Below are 19,635 nucleotides of genomic sequence, written 5' to 3'. Positions count from 1 at the left end.
TCTCCTTTTGTTCGACTCCTTCTCATTTTATTCAGCCAAAAGAGAAAAACAAAAACAAAAACAAAAAGGCCTGGATAAATTATACTTGGTCTCCTGCTTTTTACCCAAGACTCTAAGTAGTACAATTCTCCCCTCCAGCAGAGCCCTGAAGGCGGCTGATGAACAGTGATTAAGTGCTTTCAGAAAAATGAGTTATTAACCTCTCCAGTTATTTTTATCAACCTTTACTCTTGTTTTTGATAACGCAATAGAAAAATTATTCTGAAGGGGAAAAAATGTAAGTCCTATTTTAAATTGTGAAGTCTGTGCATGTACAGTATGAGAATAAGGAAAAGGGAAGGCAAGAAAGACTAACTGGAGAGTGGTCAAAAGAATGATATTAAACATAACAAATAACAGATTTCTTCCGTGGAGCTCAATGTATTCTATATTAATATTTTATTTATAGATCTAGAATCCTATCGTGAGATATATATATACACTACTGTATTAATTCTATAATATAAAAGGGAAATTAACATTATTTAAATAAGAATTACAAATTTCTTAAATTATTGCATCCTATTTAATTTTACATAACATGCTTTTTGCATATAATTCTAACCTAATCTTATTTAAAAAAAAAAAAAAAAAGACTTGTTTTCAGTGGGTCATACTACAGTTTCAAATAACGCACTGCGATTTATTACACAATCTTAAAGGAACCGTCATAATCACCTTTTTGTCCAGAGAGTCCAAAATGTTATCCAACCATTTGTACAAATAGCCATCTGATGAAAGTCCTACATTATCTGCAACAGGGCCACAACATAGTACAGCAGACATAGCCTTCAAACAATAATATTAGAATTACATTTAAAACATTTAAGAGGTTTTCTGTTGGTTGCTTCATGAGAAGAGGCAGGATATTTTTATTCATGCTTATGTAGCCACAATATCTTTAATTCTTTCCTTTACAAAGAAGAGTGTAATAGTAATTTTTGAAACTAAGTGATTTAAGATGAGTAGTAAGTAAATACGTGAGGCCAAATAAGGCATGAGCTTGGACAGTACAGGAAGAGAAGAGGAAAAAAAGACCTAGAGAAAGTACTTAAGTAGGAAAAAAAAAAAAAAGGCAATTCTCAGTTGTTTCAGAAAATGGCACTTAAATTTTGGGTAGATTCTGTAACTTTTTGCATTGTATTTTACGTATTTAAATCAATGTACAGTTCAAATATTTGAATACAGCAGGCAAATATATATGCTAATACTCTCAGGTACTCAGAAGAAACCTAGTATTTATAATACTAGGCACTGAGAGACAAAAAAATTTAATGGCACTTTTCATGTAAGAACAAAGAAATCCGATTTGTAAGCAATACCTTTAGCGCACAGTACTGATGTCTGTTAATTTGCATATTTCTGTCACTGTATCTGTCCAAGGGTGTAAACATGATGCTAAAAGGCCCTGCCCAGTGACTGAACAGCATGAACAGGCTGTGACGAAGGCTCTGTTGAGGGAAGATACTTCTTCTCTGGTGCACTGTACATAAAAACACAGATGGGAAAAAATTTATTTGTTACTTTTTATTTTAACATGCATGTCAACTTATTTGATATTGAGTATGTAACACTGCAAAAAAGCAAGCAAAGTTTTCACTGTATCCTCCCCAAACCCCCTGGGTGACAGCAATCATTGATGCACGTGCAAGACCCAGACATAGGGCTGCCGTCTCTGACCCCAAGTAGCTCAGCATTATGAGAGCTACGGGATCTCCGCACGCAGAATTTCAGGGCAGGCACAGGACTGCCCAGAGCCGGGAGTTAGGGCCCTGCTGCTCCCCGCTGGTGCTGCCTACGTGGTAAGCTTGGCCAAGGCATCAACATGAACACAACTCTGGATCTTGGTTCACTGTCAAGACAAAGCTTTGGACCAGGTAAGCTGTTTTTGAGCTTTGTATGTTTTCAGCTGCACAGCTGTCTTTGTAAAAGAATCCTTACATGGAATCTTGATAGAACAGACAAAGGAGGGGCTGATCTAATTGAAGTAAGGGGTGAGGCCTAGAGTCTAAACCCGTTCTACTGCCTCTTGCTGACGGCTCCAGAGGAGAAACAACATCGTTGGAAAACCAATAGTTGAGATGATCTCCAAGAATTCTTTCCACTTGAAAATTCTATCTACAAGTTCTCTATATTAATCCTTGTTGAAGAAACTCAACAGTATCTTAATGAACCAATCTGGAAGTTGTAGACAAATGTTTAGTAATGGACTAAATTATATCTTTCTGTTAATTGAGCTTCAGATCAGGAAATCATTACCCTCTGAAGTTCAAAATAGGCCTCCTGCATTTGAAATTAATGTACCTAAAGAAATGTTTACAGGCCTCTTTTATAAAACACAACCCATGCTCTTACTTTTAAGAGTCAACTGTTTGCAAGTTCCTTTAAAGGTAACAAAATACTTCTTTTTCAGAAAGAAAAAGAAACATTTGCATTTACACTGTATACCAAAGGCTACAGTTGTAATTTTATGTCTTATTCTTGTGAACAGTTTATAGCTTTTTAAAATGTAACCGCGTATATTAGTATTTCTAGGGCCTAAACCAGCACATGGCATGTAGTATGTACTGGAATAATAGGCACATATACCTTAAAGGAATCAATCAATAACACTGTATCCTTAGTATGCTTTATAACTGGGCCTACACCCTTCTTCCATTATTCAGCAGTACCTTGTTAATTTTATCCTCAATTACCATTTGGAACATAATTCCTTTTTGCTCATTGCATCTAGAAGAAGTTTCCCTCAAGAAGCTTCTTCTACTGATTTCTTAAATTTGTTAGTGTCTTGATTATCATTAAAAATCTATGTGTGGTTGCTTTTCGATTTCTACTCACGACACTAACTGAAAGGTAAACTCTTGCCATCCGTGTTATGCTGAACATATTTTTCCCCTATGTTCATAAGCTGCTTTATCACCATACACTTCCTCGGGGAAGAGAATACATGATGGTCCCTTAATATTCAATATTCAATAATGTTTTAAGAAACTGAAAAGAATACCTGGAACATTCTGAATGATATTCGCCACTAAGGCACTAAAATGGCATCGTATATCCTTCAGTGTGTCAGAGTCTTTTTCATTTTCTGCTTCCAGGAGTTGTCTAGTTAAATCTACATATTCCAATAAAGTGTTGTTGAGGAAATGTGTTTCATTATCAAGGCCACCACTTGCACTAAAAATATTGAAAAAAATAAAGAAAATGTGATTTTAAATTATAACTTAAATCAAAATAAAATTCCTAGTAATCAAAATCAGAATAACATACAGTTGACCCCTGAACAACGTGAGGGTTAGGGGCACCTAGCCCCACCACCCCAGTCAAAAATCTGCATATAACTTTTGACTCCGCAAAACTTAACTATTAATAGCCAGCCTACTGTTGGCTGGAAACCTTACAGATAACATAAACTGTCGATTAACATATATTTTGTATGTCATACGCATTATATACTATATTCTTAGAATGAAGTAAGCTAGGAAAAGAAAGTGTTCTTAAGAAAATTGTAAGAGAAAATACATTTACAGTACTGTACTGTTACAATCCACATACAAGTGGACCTACTCAGCTCAAATCCATGCTCAAGGGTCAACTGTACATTAAACTTAGCACGATCATGGCAGTGTGCAACTTAATACACAAAAATTAAATGAACGTGATTTGGCTTACAAATATAAAATAGATGGTGCTTCTTAATCCTGAAACTGCTATTGCAATTTATATTATTCAATTCCATATCTACCTTTAATCAACTATTCTGAGTGCTAAATGTTATTCCCTCTGGCAAAATATATAGCTTTTCAAAGTAAGGAAATAAGGAGGCGTATGGGATAGGGAGGATCAATTTAGAAGGGTAGAAAGAGGAGGGGCGCCTGGGTGGCTCAGCTGGTTAAATGGCCGACTCTTGATCTCAGCTCAGGTCTTGATATCAGGGTTGTGAGTTCAAGCCCCAGGCTGGGCTCCACACTGAGCATGGGACCTACTTAAAAAAAAAGGGTAGAAAAAAAATACTAGCTCTATATATTCTCAGAGCTGCCATGCAAATTCACATCATGCCTTTTGTACAATCAATCAAATATCCATTAGGTACTTATTCTCGGCAAGATTCTAGGGTAGGTAGTACTGGGGATACAAAAATTTAAGAGAATTCAATCTCTGCAGTCATTTTTTGAGGCAAGGGTTCTGAGCCTGGGAACCACGGACTGGAAGGGGGTCATTTGGTTAGTCAGAAGTCTTGGATTCCAGTCTTGTTCCCTCACTTACTAAGGATTTGACCAGTAACTACTTCAGAGCATTTTAGTAAAAATACAAATTAGTTATTATATAATAAAGGATTAGTAAACCATAAATGCTATATAAATGGTTAGCTATTACATTTACATTTATTTTGATCGGTTTTTCCTTGCTATATTTGAAAAGTACTTCTAAAATGTATGGTTTTAAAAGAAAAAATCATTTTTAGTAGTTGTGGCCATGAAAACAAGAGTAAGGAGTCACAGTGGTACTACAGTATATTAAAAATGTCAGTCTGCAACAATAAAAATATGTTGAATAAATTTCATAATGAGATGTTTTCCTTCATTCCTTAAAGGAATGTTCTGATTTCTGAGTAATGACTTATTAATGGATGGGAAACCAATCTGATGGATTGCAACCTGGCTCAGAATAAAGCATTCATTCAGTTAACAACTATTCACTGAACTCCTCCTATGCATCAGGCACGATGGATCGGCTGGGGGAACAGAGCAAAGATCCCTGCCTTTTTGGCCTTTGGAATTCATTTTTTTTCCTTAATCAAGGAAACGAAAAGTCCATAATACCAACAGCCTTACAGTATTACTTTCTCTTAAAAAAATAAAACCAAAAGCAAAACACATAACCGTGTTCAAAACCATTACTGCTCAATAGCGACTACAGCTTTTGTAAATTTTAAATATACCCACATCCTGCAGTCCCCCCAAATAGTACCATTCAAAGATTCTTCATTCACTAACACTACATTAAAAACAACAAAAAGGAAGAAAAAAGATAGAGATACATATTAGGTTGTTGATTTTTTGCATTAAGTCCAGTATGTTTCAAATTCTCTTTTCCTAACTTCCATGGTTTTATTTTTGTGTAGGACAAAAAAAAAAAAAAAAAAAAAAAAAAAAGAATGATGTTTCAGGGGTCTAAATTCTCTTTAATTAGAGCTCAATTTTGAAAGCACTCAACAAAAGCATTTGATGCTAAGTATGGCGGGTAGGAGGTGCACGAAGAAATCATCAGGACAAACGCCAAAGTAACAATACTGCGCTTGTTCATTAACGTTCTTTGTTCCTCAAGATCTCTTCTCAGTTACCTTTTTTTGGAGACGATCAGATCTTTTTTCTCACCCCCCCCCTTTAATAGTCAGGCAACACAAGTTACCCTTCCTAGGGAAATAGTTATTTCTCAGCCCAAAGCCAGTGGAATTTTCCTCAAGGGGCTGGTCTTAGTGTCCGCATGTCTTTATTCTAGCAATAACGCCAGGTTTTATGTTTTCATTGGTGAAGGGTGGAAAGTTATGAATTATGATGTATGTTCATGGATTTCGTAATTGTCCCCAACAGGAGAGCTTAACAGTCGACTGGAATAAATTTGCAAGACTTATCGTCTTTAGCCTTTATATATATGATTTTACGATCCAAAAGAAATAGATCTTTAAAATGAGGTAAAAAATCATTAAGTTAGTCACAAAAAAAGGCTACTGTCCACTTGCCTGACTTACTAGATTCCTACAAATATCAAAATCCTGGGAACACTATAGCCGATTTTTGCCCGAAGCAATCTAGTACTAGTGGTAGATTTTTTTCAATACACTTTTTAGCCACTGATTAACATACTGGATGCATCTTCTGTAAATAATGTTCATCGTGTAGCAGTTTTTTGTTGTTGTTCCCAAGGTGCTCTTCTGTTTTTATATATTTCATGAGAAAAAAATATTATGTTCCCTAGTCATTCCAAAGTTTTAAAAATCAAAATCCAATACTGACCTGTGACTTATAACACCAGCATCTGCCAGCAGTTCAAATATTCGTACCAGTTGTACTCGCAAAATATCTCGACGCCTGCGCCGTTTCATATTCTATTCCAAAGATATAAGGACAGTAAGTAAAAGTCCTTCGGGGAAGTTGATAGAGAGCTTGCTGGTGTAACTTGGAAAGAATAACTTGCATATCTTAGGGTTTTAGGGCTCACTGCAGTTATTTTGCTTGTGCAATGCAGACTTCGAGCACGCTAGTGGCTAATGAATCAAAGAGATATGTGTGGAATAGTTTGAAAGTAATGAGCCAAATAAAATCACATGACGTTTTATGTGGCAAAACTCCTTGTGTGGGGAGAAAATAAAATCCTATAGTTACTTTACAGTTACTTTCAGGTGATTTGCTAATCTGACAACTTCAAAGAACTGAAAGTAGTAAACTGTTCTCACTGCAGGATAAAGAATCCCTAAGATATTCCCTGCAATATAACAATAGGACAAGGAAAATAACACAAAGGGGAATGAAGAAACCTCATAGATTTTGCTCATGCCAAAGTTTTCCACTCAATAATTAATTTTGACACAGAAACTAAATGCAAAAGAAAAAATTTCTCTGATCATTATGGCCTGAATAAATTTGTCTCACTAGAGCCAAAGTGCTAATGGCTACATTAGTACATCATTGCTGTAACATCCCCTCGATTCAGCTTCCAACGGGAACTCGTGTAGTAGGAAGAGACACATCTGTTGTATCACTTTCTTCTATTGTTTATTATGTCACTACGATGTAATTTTCACAATATAGAGCAACTGGAAACCTACTTATTAGGCTTTCAACTTTCAAAGTCCACGATCCAGTTTCCTGCCTTCCATAGCAGGCCAATTTGCTGATGACCAGCTCATTACATTTACTATTTCTTTCAGCTCTTTGTAAAGTTTATAGCAATTTGTACTGAACAGCACAGTTTCTAAGCAGTCTTTGAGGATTTCTGCAGTTTTAGTTGACTTGTTTCCATTCTGTATCTACAGAAAGATTGTGAGTCTAAAGCGCTCAAATAAATCTTACATTCAAGGCACATCATTGTACTTATCTACTCACTTGCTATGATGACTTTTTCCCCCTGAAATTCCGAAGTATAAATATTGCTACTTAATTTTGTTTCCAGTTCCACGTCCCTCTAATGAACCATCCTATGCTGTAATCAACATGATCATTCTGAAACAAAAGTCTGATTGCTAAGTGGGGATACTATCACCACTCTACATGACTGAATTAAAGAAAGGAAATGAAGAATTACAGATGCCGTCTTAAAGTTTCCAAAAGAGTGACTATTGTCACCATGGCCTCCTCCTGCTTTAATTCCTCTGTGACATCAACAGCAGTGACTCTCGGTCTTTTACACCAGGCTCATCTAAGGTGGTTTTAGAAAGATTTCTGGGCTCCGTTCCAGGGATCTCACTCAAGAGGCCCAGGAATCTATAATTTTTAGGAAGCTCTTCCAGGCAGTTCTAATGCTCATGCCATATGGTGACCACGGGTCTACTGGATAAAGCTGAAACCAGGAGTCTTTCGCGATCGGTCCTAACTTGCTTTGCAGCCTAATCAATCACTTTCTCCGTCATATAATCATGCAAAAAAATCTGCAATGCCCACATTTTTTTTTTTCAAAAAAAAATATAGGTCATAATTTGCAGATGTTGTTTCTCTGCCTAGAATGTCTTTCCCTTGCTTGTCCACTGGGGAACATGCTTCAAACTTCACCTCAAATATCGGTGCTTCAGGCCTAGTTTTTCTCCACAGCCAGAGCCAGCAGCTTTCTTCTCTGCCGTTTGTGCAACCTCTTATCTGTGATTTTACTTGAGTGTGTAATACATTGTTACAATTATGGTTTGCACATCTCCCTGTCCCACTAGACCTGTGGTTTCTAAAAGTTGAAGATTTTTAGATTTAGGGACATTGACCCGGGGTTGGCAAAACATGGTCCTCAGCCCAACCCTGGTCTACTGTTGCCTAAAAAAAATTGTTTTGGAATATGGCCATGCCCCTTTGTTTGGTAGTCTCTGCAGGTTGAGTTGCTGCAACAGAGAGAGTAGGGCCTGCAAAGGTGAAAATGTTTACTATCTGGCCGCTTACAGAAAAGCTTGGTGAGCCCGACCTAGACTCTGACTGTCCCCACTTCTGTTAGAGCAATTTAACATGTTTTACAGAATGAGTTTCTGCCTAAAATCTTCTGTGAGGGGGAGGGAAGAATCTTGTATATTAAAAAAGTGTTGAGGAGCACTGCACCTGGGTGGCTTAGTCAGCTGAGTGTCCGACTCTTGACTTCAGCTCAGGTCATGGTCTCGGGGTCAGGAGATCGAGCCCTGCATCAGGCTCCACACTCAGCATGGAGTCTGCTTCAGAGTCTCTCTCCCTCTACCTCTGCCCCCTCCCCATCCCTGTGTGTTCACTTTCTCTCTTAAAAAAAAATGGTTGAAAACTGCATCAGACCATCTTTTACATATTTACTTCTCAATTTCTAACTTTTGGTATAATGTATAGAATACAGAAGACAAATAAGTATTTGCCAAATAAATACTTAATGAAGAAAACTACATGGCTTACCTCTGGCCTTCTTTCGAGTGCTTCTTTAATTATGGGATGTAATTCCTCTATTAGTTCCCTGGAGGAAAAATCATATACATTTTTAAATTAATAGGTGAACAGATATAATCTGATGTGCAAATATGTAAATACTAACATAATGATGTGAAATGACAACTGTTAACCCTAATTCTACTGTTTTAAACACGATCCTTATTGTTTTGGTTATAGGAGAACATGTGCACACTGCAGAACATTGGGAAAGCAGAAAAAAATGGCACAGGCCACCTACTCTCATTTGCAGAGGTCAATACCATCAAGATCGGTATTCCGTCATTTTGCAGCCTACATATATTTTATATAGTTGAAACCCCACCAGATATGAGAAGGTATCCTTTCTTCATTTAACACTAGCATAATGACATCCACATGCCCTCAATTAGGTCACAATATTCTATTACAGGGTGGGATACCATAATTTTTCTAAACATTTTCATTTATTACTGGCTCATTAAATTTCATCTAATTTTTAAAAAAGATTTTAAGTAATCTCTACAGCTAACATGGGGCTCAAGCTCACAATCTCAAGATCAGGGTCACATGCTCCACCGACGAAGCCAGCCAGGTACCCCAATTTTATCTAATTTTTGTTATTATAAATACCGCCTCAGTGAACATCTTTGTCTTCATTTCTTATTATTTCCTTAGGATTAATTCTTACAAATGGAACTAATGAGTCAAAGGGCATGAACTTCATGAAAATGATAATTTTATCTTTCCTTATATTCTGATTTTAAATTGAAAATGTGCTTATTGCAGATGATTGGGAAAATTAAAAATTAAAAAGGATAATAAGAAATAAGAAAATAAAATGCATCCACAAAATATTTGCCTCTGAATTGTTTCTATTTATGAGAATTTGTTTTTTAAGAAGCTGAGATCATTTCTGTAATCCATTTTTTGCTATTAGCATAATAATTTTACTTGTCATAAAATAATCTTCCAAAACCTCATTTATAATGAATTCCATCCCACAAATATAGACCTATTACAATTTGCTAACCTAGTCTCTGTTGTGTGTGTTATCTCAGAGATAAAACAGCAAACACCACCTTGGATCAAGAGAGGGCAATCTCGAAAGTATAAATACAAGGCCCAGCAGGCAACAACGAAGCAAAATCTCAGGCAAAAATGAAGGATTTGCTTTGTTAACATCAAAAACATCAAGGATGATAGAAAATATATACATAAATATTTCTTCTAAAAATAATCTAATTCTCTCAAACAAGGAGGGGAAAAACTATAGTTTTAACCAAAAGTCCAAAACTATAAAATAATCACATCACTGTGTAAATAGGTATGAAAATATTAAAAATTTACATGGCATTTTATCATTTTTAGAACATATTTATACATAGTATATATGAGATTTTCATAGTAATTCTGGGAAGAACACCGGGGAAATCTTATTTGCTCAATCAAAATGAAGAAATAAAGGGTCTAATAAATTAAATGACTCGTTAAATGTTACATAGCTAGTTAACTGGTAAATGTCAGGACTGATATGAACTGTCCTGATTATAAGGATTCAACTGCACCTTCTTCCAGGGGTACATCTACTATTTTAGTGCATAGAGAAAACATATGAAGATAATTACCTAAAAGCTCCTGGGTTGGTCCTGCCAAGACCTAGAACAAGGGATTCTGTGATTTCCATGCTCTCAGAGCGCATCATTGGAACTACATGCTTAAACAAGGATGATGGGGATGGGATGCCAATAATCTGGAAAAAAAAATACACATTTATAGCAGCCATTAATGACAGTACATCCAAATAAATAACTTGGCACTTCATCAATATATCAACAAGGGCAACGGATAGATGAAATTTCACGGTGAATGGGACTTCAAAATTCACCTGTGGTGTACATTATCTAAAAACCTTAAATGATTTGTCCCATGGCTCACTGCACGTTCGCTAGAAGAATTTGGGCTCTGTGGGTCTCTTAATTTCTTACAGATACCTACCATTACATAATGGGCTGACTTCCTCTGCATGAGGATATTCTGATAGTCTATGTCTTTTGATCCAGAAAAATGAATCACACAAAATTTATTTCTAAGTCATTGGTGTTAAAGTAAGACACTCAGATCTTACTCAGTTTTCTAAATTTTCTCCAACCACCTCCTAATATTTTGTGTCATAGCATCAAGACTATAGAACTGTTCTTATCAAGTGTCATTTGTATCATTGCATAATTTAGGGAAACTCTACAAAAGGTATTCAATCATTTAAATGATTTCTTTTGGATACTGAGAAGTGTGAGAACTACAGGAAATCAAGGAAAAGTGGGGATGAAAATTCCTTTAAAAATATTATGATGAATTTAACGAGCATGTCCCTCTTTTCACCAAAAAATTATACATACATACATATGTATTATATATATAATATATATGAATTTTAAATTATATAATATATAATATTTTATATATATAATTGACTCCAACCAGGAATCCACAGTAATGGGATTCTTTGAACTACTGTCATCACTAGTACAATTAACACACTTTTCAACCAAATTCCTTTATCGCCCTGGAAAAGAAGCGGTAGGGCGTTACTTCCGGGGCCACCGGCAGCCGGCGGCGGACGGGGCGGTCTTACTCTGGAGTCGATGCTGTAGCCGCTGTCCGGCGTGGAGGCGAGCGTCTCGGGCGGGGAGCAGCGCACGGAGCCGGCGGACGCGGAAGAGGCTGCGCACGCGGCGCTGCAGCACAGCAGCAGGTAGTTCCTCCACAGCCCCACGTACGAGTCGCTGCTGGTGGTAGTATTGACTTTCTTGGCGTTGATGGGGCTACTAGGGGAAAAGAAGCAGAGAGACAGGGGGATGTAAGTCATACAACGTGTTTTCAAGTTTTTTTCTTTACCTCAAGCTAAATTCTATCAACTCAGGAAAGATGGTCAACGTAACGTCTTCTTACTACCACTAAACCTCTGTGGAACGGTGTAAGATACAGATGACTACTGGCCTGAAAATTAAAACGTCCTGTAGGATCATTTCAACATAATTTTTATCATTCTTGTGACCAAAGTTAATATTTTTATCAGGCCACATTTTATAACTTTTTATACATGCTCAGTGTAAAAAAACAACCCATGAAAACAAAATAAAAACCAGCCTTAACCCCACATCAGTACAGGCACTGTATATTCTCATCTACAGCTTCAATTCAAATACATACATGTATAGAAATACATAAATATATCTCCTTTAACTTATAAAAATTGTATTCACATGTATTTAATGTGTGTTTTAACCATCTTCCATTAAATGAATATACTTCTGTGACATCATTTTTGAGGACTGTATGCTATATTACAGAGATTATCAGGATTTATCGTCCAAACTTCCAGGTTTTATTGTCCAAATGTTCATTATTGGACATTTTAGCTAATAGCAATTTTTCCCTATAATACACGACACTATACGTTTGAATATATGCTTAACTATAATAAAGGTTTAATGATTTTCTTGGGTAAATTCCTGAAAATGGAATTGCATCAAAAGAATAGCTACACTTTTAAGGCTTCCATCAAATTTCCATCTTAAAACACAGACCAATAAAATATGTGAGAATAATTCTATAAATCTTTCCAAACACCAAAATTCTGGTGGAATTCAGGACTGAGAGCAAAACAAAACAGAAAAACACTAATACATAGTCCTAGGCATCAAAACATTTATATATTAAGATAAGCAAAGCAAACATACCACTTCATTAGTTCATCAACAGTGTTTTACTGTTTTAGAAAATACTGTGACGGCAGTAAAACAAAACCAAACCAGCCCTGTACGCACTCACAGTACAGAAGTAAATAAAAGACTGTCAGCTGGTGCCGAGCGTGATGAAGTACAACAGAAGAGACAGAGAACGGGAGTAGGAGAGGGCTTCTAATTCAAATATGGCAATGAGGGGAGACTAAATGAGATAAGGTCATAAATGTTATTTATACAAGGTGGCAAGTGTCAATTTTCACTAAAAAAATACCATCTAATACACAATTCCTGAGAATGTACACAGATATATAATAGGTGTGTATACACATACAGAAATACCAAAAATAATCTATATTCAGATCCAAAAGAAGGAATGATTACTCCAGCTTGGAGATGTAAGAGAAGGCTTTAGTATACAACAGATATCAGCATACAGAAGATAGAGAAGACAAAAGGCATTCCAGATTCATGCGAATAAAAACTCATAGAATAGAAACTGTAGCGTCATGCAGTGCACGCTGAGAAGTTTGTTTGGTTCTATCAGAAGAATACATAGGTAGCCATGACAGAAAGTACGGAAGAACGTATAGACTAGAGCCAAGTATGGAGAGCCTTTCATGTGAGACGAAGGTGTTAGGTTTGTCTGGGTGTTGGGTTTATATGGGCAACTTATTCGACGAGAGGACTCATTCCATGTGATCTGATGAACGGCATACTGGATCAAGTGAAACCAGGAACTCAAATTCAGGTTCAAAAATTCTCTATTGTATTTAACAGCAAGAAGAAATTAACTGCAGCCCACCTTCTTCCACACTCTATCACATCATCAGTTATCCAAATTTTTACCCTTACCCTCCAAATGAAAACCCAATGCCATTATCACTAATCCCTACTGGCAGATGGCTTTCCTTATGATGTCATCAGGAAAAGTCAGGTCCCGGAGCTTGGTGTCTCTTCACTTCACACCCTTCATGTACAAACTTACCTATATCCACATCCATACTCTTCTTCAGATTCTTTCCTCATTACTTCTTTCCTTCAGTACAGATTCATCAGACACACACTATGTACCAAGCACCGTGCTATTAAGTAAACTAACAATGCGGTGAGACTGAAGGACAGGAAAAGGACGGAGGGATTATAAGACTACATCCTTTACATCTTCCATCTCCCTCCGTAACACATCATGGCATGTTATTTATTTGTGGAATTTCCAACTTGTACGACTTTTCAAATACATACTTAAAAAAATGGACAGTCTACACATTTTAAAATTTACACTAAGAAAATAGCTTACTTTATATCAACCTGTGGGGACAACAACTGAAGTCTTGTGTATGCAAACATCCAAGCATAGCTCACAGCAGTACAGCAATGTTTGGGAAGGTTTTCCTGCTTTAAAAAACTGGAGAGACTTATAATCCATGGGTCTTGGCCTTGGGTCACGTGTGCAAATATCCATATGTGTGATGGGCTAATCACATCAAACTGGTGGCTGATAGGAGAAGAGTTCCATTCTGCTAATGTCTGTAAATCTATTGAGCTAGGGCAATACAGCAAAGTAGTCTATGTAGTGAAAAAAACAAAAAGAAAAAAACACAACAACAGATTATCACACATTTCAGTAACTTTCAAAGTGTTGCCATTTGAATTGCATTAAACTGGACATGGCCTATAAGTAGTTTCTAGAACAGAGGTTCTGAAACAGAGGTAATAATGAGATTCAAGATAGGTTTAAGGGAGTAGTGAATTCCTGAAACTGCACATAACGTTTTTTTGTGTATGTGTGTACATGTGTTTTTTGGAGAGAGATTCCAGAGCTTTCATTAGTCTCAAAAGGATTCATAAACCAACAAGGTGAAGAACCACGACTTACATAATTCATATAGGAATAGGCGACTTTCATACTAAAGCTGCTGGGAACTGAAAAATAGACCATTAACTTTATGCTGACGTGCCCTATACACGCACAGGCAGAACACATGGGAAAATGGACTCCGCCAGGGCACATATTCTTAAATATTTGTTCAATGATATTCTAAGCTCTTATACTGAAAAGATAAAGATTTACCTTCAGAGCAAATTATGTGTTATTCGAACAACAACAACAACAAAAATGGAGTCTTAAACTGAACAGAGGCTCAGTTCACCCGATCAAGTCAACAGATATTTACAGAACACCTGCTACGAGGCAGGCAGGGCTTTAGGCACTAGAAGAGAGTCATTCACTATTCTTTTAGTTGGCATAAATCACAGTTAATATTCTAAAACAGAATTCTTTAAATTGTACAGATTTATAATCATCACTTAGGTTTATAAAATTTTTTTATTATCTCCCTCGGTTATACATTAAGTTGTGAGTTATAAGAGCCAAGTGTCACGCAGAGAGCACAGAAACCTTGTCCACGTATTCCAAATGGGAAGAAAAAACACTTCAAGTAATGAAGTTTGATAGTTATGTTTACGTCCATCTTGCAATCTTGACGTATGACCTTTTAAAAAATCAAACCATTCTTAGTTGTGTGTGCTGACAGTGTTTTTTTTTTTTTTTCACCTTATTGAGTCAAATTACTTATGACTTGGGCATAAAATACTTTCCAATGCATTAAATTGATAAAGGCAACTCATATATATACATCTGTCTAAAGTTCCAAGACTGAATAGCATGAAATCATTCCAGTTACCTGATCGGCCCCAGTGAGGTGTATGAAGCTCTCGAGAATGGATGGGCTCAGCCTGTCCATCACATCTATGGCTAATTCATCATCACCCTAAAAAAAAGTGATCATATGTCTAAAAATATTTAGGAATGATTAAGAAAAGTAGCCAAACCTAAGAAAACATAACAAAATTCACATCAGTACCATTTATTACAAATGGCATTGAGGGCAGGTGGGTTAGTTTAGACCCTGTCAAAAAGACTTTGTTCCTTTGTTATAAAGGTAAGTTAGACCTGCATGGTAGCAATGGCAATGGAATAAGAATGAACAACAGGAGAGTTTTTAAGTCCTTTCACTAGATAATTAAATGCTATACCTAAATCTTACCTTAGGTATTTCCAAAAGTGCAAACAGAGCCCGTATTTCTCTAAGGACACTGACGGCTAATCTCCTAGTGGCAGGTCGACTGCTACAGAGAATGACGAGTGCAAACCCTTCGACCACATGGAATACATTGGAATACGGGCTCCTTTCCAGAGGAGGGGGATGAGAAGCTCCATTAGCCACACCATGCTTGAAAAATAAATAGAAGTTAAAAATAAAACAAAATAATATGTGTAGACATTCCAGTACAACCACTAATAAAGAGCAAAGCAAATTATATCAGTTACAGCTACAGGTCTGCCTCAGCTCAAGCAATTTAAATAATACTTAACTTATAAAAATTTAACAGTATACACAGAGAACAAAAGTATTTAATTGGCAGTCTAAATATGAGTTCTGTACTGAACTTCTGCCATTCCCTGGCTACTCTGTAATCTTGGAGCTGACACTGTTAATCACTCTTCGTCTGACATTTCTCTGTGGAAAGTGAGGGGATTGAACTGGACCGTTCGAGCTCAAAGTGTAGACCAGCGGCGCGGCATCACCTAGGAGCCTGTAGGAAACAGAGATCCTTGGGCCCCTGCTGATTTCTTTCTTTCAAGGTTTTATTTATTTGCGAGAAGGAGAGAGAGAAGGAGCATGAGTGGGGGAAGGAGCAGAGAGACAAGCAGACTCCCCGTTGAGCAGGGAGCCTAATGCAGGGCTCAGTCCCAGGACCCCAAGATCATAATCTGAGCCGAAGGCAGACGCTCAACCGAGCCACCCAGGCGCCCAGGCCCATGGTGATTTCTGTGCTTACTCAGGTTTAGAAGCTGGACTGATTTAGATGATCAGCTCTAAAATTCCAAGGTTCCAGGACAGCATATTATATAAATCAATAATTCGAGCACCCTTCATGGTAAAGAAACATACAGACTGTGTAGTGAAGCAGGGACTAGTGCCATGGGTAAAACAATCAAATAACTCAAATGGAATATTACCAAAAATTATTATTCTGTCAGCTTTAAATACATTGGAAATAGCCTAAATGTAAGCTAGCATTGCCTCCACTCTCTGTGTTCATTCAAAACTAACTGTTACCTAAGGAAGAAGGTTGGAAAGGTTGGACACACAAACACTAGATTTAGTATGTGAACTGCAGGAAGGTTCAGTTTAAGGGATTATGAATACTTCCAGAGTAAACAAAACTAAGCAAATGTTTAGTTTTCAAGAAATCGTATTGATCCTTCACAAATATTAACACCACTGTTGGTCATTTACCACTGACCACATACAAAGGGACCATACAAAAGAATTCGGTACCTGGGAGTCCTGGTTCTTGTTATGCACTTGGGTTGCTTGTTTCCACTGGTTTATTAATTGTACCAACATCTTTACAGCATTATCAAGAAGCGTGGGATGGACATCAGTCACTTCACGAACAATAAAATAAACAAATCCTGAAAGAACATCCTCCCGCCAATCTGGAAAATCAAGCATTAGTGCCTGCAGGGTATTGAAAGCCAGAGCACGCAGTTCTTCATCCATATGAATTGTGAGCCTACCAAGAACAAAATTCCATTAGCAAACCTCAAAACCTTCCACGTGGTTTTATCACCTAAAACTTAAAACTAGGAACTTACAAAATATGTCCTCTTCACTGGTTTCTAGGAAGTATGAAGATAGGAACCAATGTTCACCTTTTGTATATATTCACCCCTATGTTATTCTATATTCACTTGTTTAAATTCACATAAAAATCTATTAAGTAATTGTACTTTTACTGTAATTCAGATAAGTTTGATCATAATTAAAATGCTGTGCTTTAAAAAAGAGATTGACATATCAGAATTACATTTAAAAAATTCTTTAATTCTTAGAATGCTGTATGTTAACTTGTAATCAGTCAAAAATTATATCCAATCATATAGTATCTTAGCACGATCTGACATTTGTTTAGTCCTTTATTATCACTGGAAAGAACATGGTTTATCTGTCATTTTTTTCATGCTGCTGAGGTTACAGTTAAATAAAAGATGGCTGATTGTGAGCAAGAAAACAGAATAAACCAAGATGAAAGTAATTTAACAGAAATAATTCTGAAGCGTGAGAATAAATTTTGGAGTAACATCATAAATGGGATGTACCTGGAAAAAAATACGAAAAAGAAGTGTTGATCTGACCAGAAAGTCCCTAAAGAGACTTTGAGGAGAGGCTATATAAAATTACCTTTTAAAGAGATCAAAACAACAGAAGGACATGAAGCAATATTAGCTAAAGGATTTTGACCAGAACATAAAGCAGAGAATGATAAACCGGAAAACCATAAAAGACGGTTGCAGTAGCAAAGCTACCCATATATGATATTCCATGACCAAGAGTTTCTGATTTGGGGCTGAAGAGGATTCCTTTAGTGACCGACCATCAGGACGCATGCGTCAGAGTCAGGAACAGTCTGAATGAACCAGCTAAGTAGGTAATATTAAGAATATGCTCAGGAAGCCAGGAGGGTGGAATTATCCTCACTGACAGAAGAGGAAAACCGTGTGTTTTAGGTGGAAGGAGTTATCGCCGTCTTCACCCTGCTGAACTCAGTCCTGGTCTTCACTAAGCCAACCTTCAACTGACCATGAGACCGAAGAGAACATTTATTACAGCTCGACAGACTTGGAAGTAAGCCACGAACCAGCAGCAGCAGTGACAGTAGCATGTCAGAAATATCATATGGGGCCAGATTCAGGCTGTCTAGCCCAGGGTGCTGTCTCTGATGGTGGCACCAAGGGAGGTACTGTGGAAGAAGAGTGACCGTCTCCATGGTGCTGACTTTGAAGATGATTTCAACATCCCTTAAATCCCCAAATGTATACATGTCCACCTGATACCTATCCGTGTAACTCAGGACATGCTGGCAGGAGTTAACCTCCCTCTGTGTAGAGAACAACAACGTAGCCCAGCTAATTTAAGGCAGAGGAATTAACTTCCCTTAGACATAGCATATGGGTTTACAAATGCATCTGTGTTTTGTTCACTTGCTTTAATTAAAAAAAAAAAACCACCACCAAGATTTAGAGATCGTAATTCCAAATGATAAGCATGAGGGACAAAACAGAACAGACCCTAGAATCTTCCTTTCTGCTGAAGTAAATTAACTAGTAAATGACTCTCATAGGGGAAAGAAGCAAAGCGAGTCGCAAAGCTGTTCACATGTTTGCTCCCTTCACTAGGCTCCCCAATCCCTGCCCCTTATAGACGCAGTTTCATTTGGTGGGGGATATGCGATCGTCACCCACAAAGGTGCAGGTGAATTAAGGGGAGGAGTAAGAGTACAACTGAACGAGAGCTGTTTTTCCAAGGAATAATATTACAAATCATGAAACCTCTTTTCCTTCCATAACACTGACATGAACTTTGTAACACTTCAATCCAAGTCACAGCAAAAATTAAGAGTGGAAAGGGATGAATTGATCTCACGGTGCAGTTTCAAAGGAACTCCTTTTCTCCCCTCATAATCCTGAATGCAGACAAATGCCATTCTGTATCTTGATGGCAACCTGCAACGGCTGAGGATGGGGTAGTGACAGGTGTGTGAAATGCTAGGTGTTTTCGCAGAGGAGGTAAAAAGGGTTGAAGAGGTCCATTAGCTGTTCACGGTGAATTTAACTTAAATCTTAGCGATAAGTGCCTGGCAACCGGTACACATCTTTCAATACAGTCAGGTAACCCTGCTCTGTGGCGACAATGATACTTGGTTTTTCATGTGGAGCAGAGGTTAGCCAACTACAGCTCAAGGGCCAAACTGCACGGGGCGCCATGGGAACACGGTGACGGCCCCTCCTTTCCAGCTTGGCCATGGCTGCTTTTGCCCCACGCTGGCAGACGTGTGTAGTTATGACAGAGACCATGCAACCTGCAAATCCTAAGATATTTCCCATCTCATCCGTCAGAGAAATATGTTTGTCGACCCCTTATCTATGAATCCCTAAGTCCATCAACAAAAAAGCAGCTTTCAACAAGCCTTCACCTCAGCTTAGATACAGTTTTGGGAGCAAGTATTTAAATTTGGTTGTCACGTTCTTTCTTATTTTATAAAGCTATGACAAACCCAAGAGAGGAAGGAAAAGCAAAAACTAAACTGTCTGGGCTCTGCGATAGGAGAAAGAAGTGACAGCGAGATGTGGTCACCACCCTGGGTGCTACAGGAAT

General features: G+C 37.4%; 1 protein-coding gene across 12 annotated transcripts in view; it reads right to left on the bottom strand.

Moving 5' to 3' along the window:
• FRYL (FRY like transcription coactivator) overlaps positions 1-19,635 on the bottom strand; it is a 249,123-nt gene that overhangs the window by 67,189 nt on the left and 162,299 nt on the right. For all 12 annotated transcript variants that reach the window (XM_087864148.1, XM_087864149.1, XM_087864146.1 and 9 more), the window contains 11 exons: positions 16,756-16,993; positions 15,457-15,642; positions 15,094-15,180; positions 13,707-13,975; positions 11,296-11,488; positions 10,289-10,413; positions 8,652-8,709; positions 6,057-6,148; positions 3,044-3,216; positions 1,362-1,522; positions 718-828 (listed from right to left, as the gene is read on the bottom strand). In XM_087864148.1, coding sequence (XP_087720274.1) covers positions 718-828; positions 1,362-1,522; positions 3,044-3,216; positions 6,057-6,148; positions 8,652-8,709; positions 10,289-10,413; positions 11,296-11,488; positions 13,707-13,975; positions 15,094-15,180; positions 15,457-15,642; positions 16,756-16,993 — 1,693 coding nt within the window. The remainder of the gene's footprint in view (positions 1-717; positions 829-1,361; positions 1,523-3,043; positions 3,217-6,056; positions 6,149-8,651; positions 8,710-10,288; positions 10,414-11,295; positions 11,489-13,706; positions 13,976-15,093; positions 15,181-15,456; positions 15,643-16,755; positions 16,994-19,635) is intronic.

This window comes from Ursus americanus, chromosome 8 (assembly GCF_024610735.1).
Source record: "Ursus americanus isolate L20-20 chromosome 8, mUrsAme1.1.p, whole genome shotgun sequence".
Classification (NCBI taxonomy): domain Eukaryota; kingdom Metazoa; phylum Chordata; class Mammalia; order Carnivora; family Ursidae; genus Ursus; species Ursus americanus.
The sequence above is the reverse complement of the archived record's forward strand: the minus strand, read 5'-3'. Positions and strand labels throughout refer to the sequence as shown.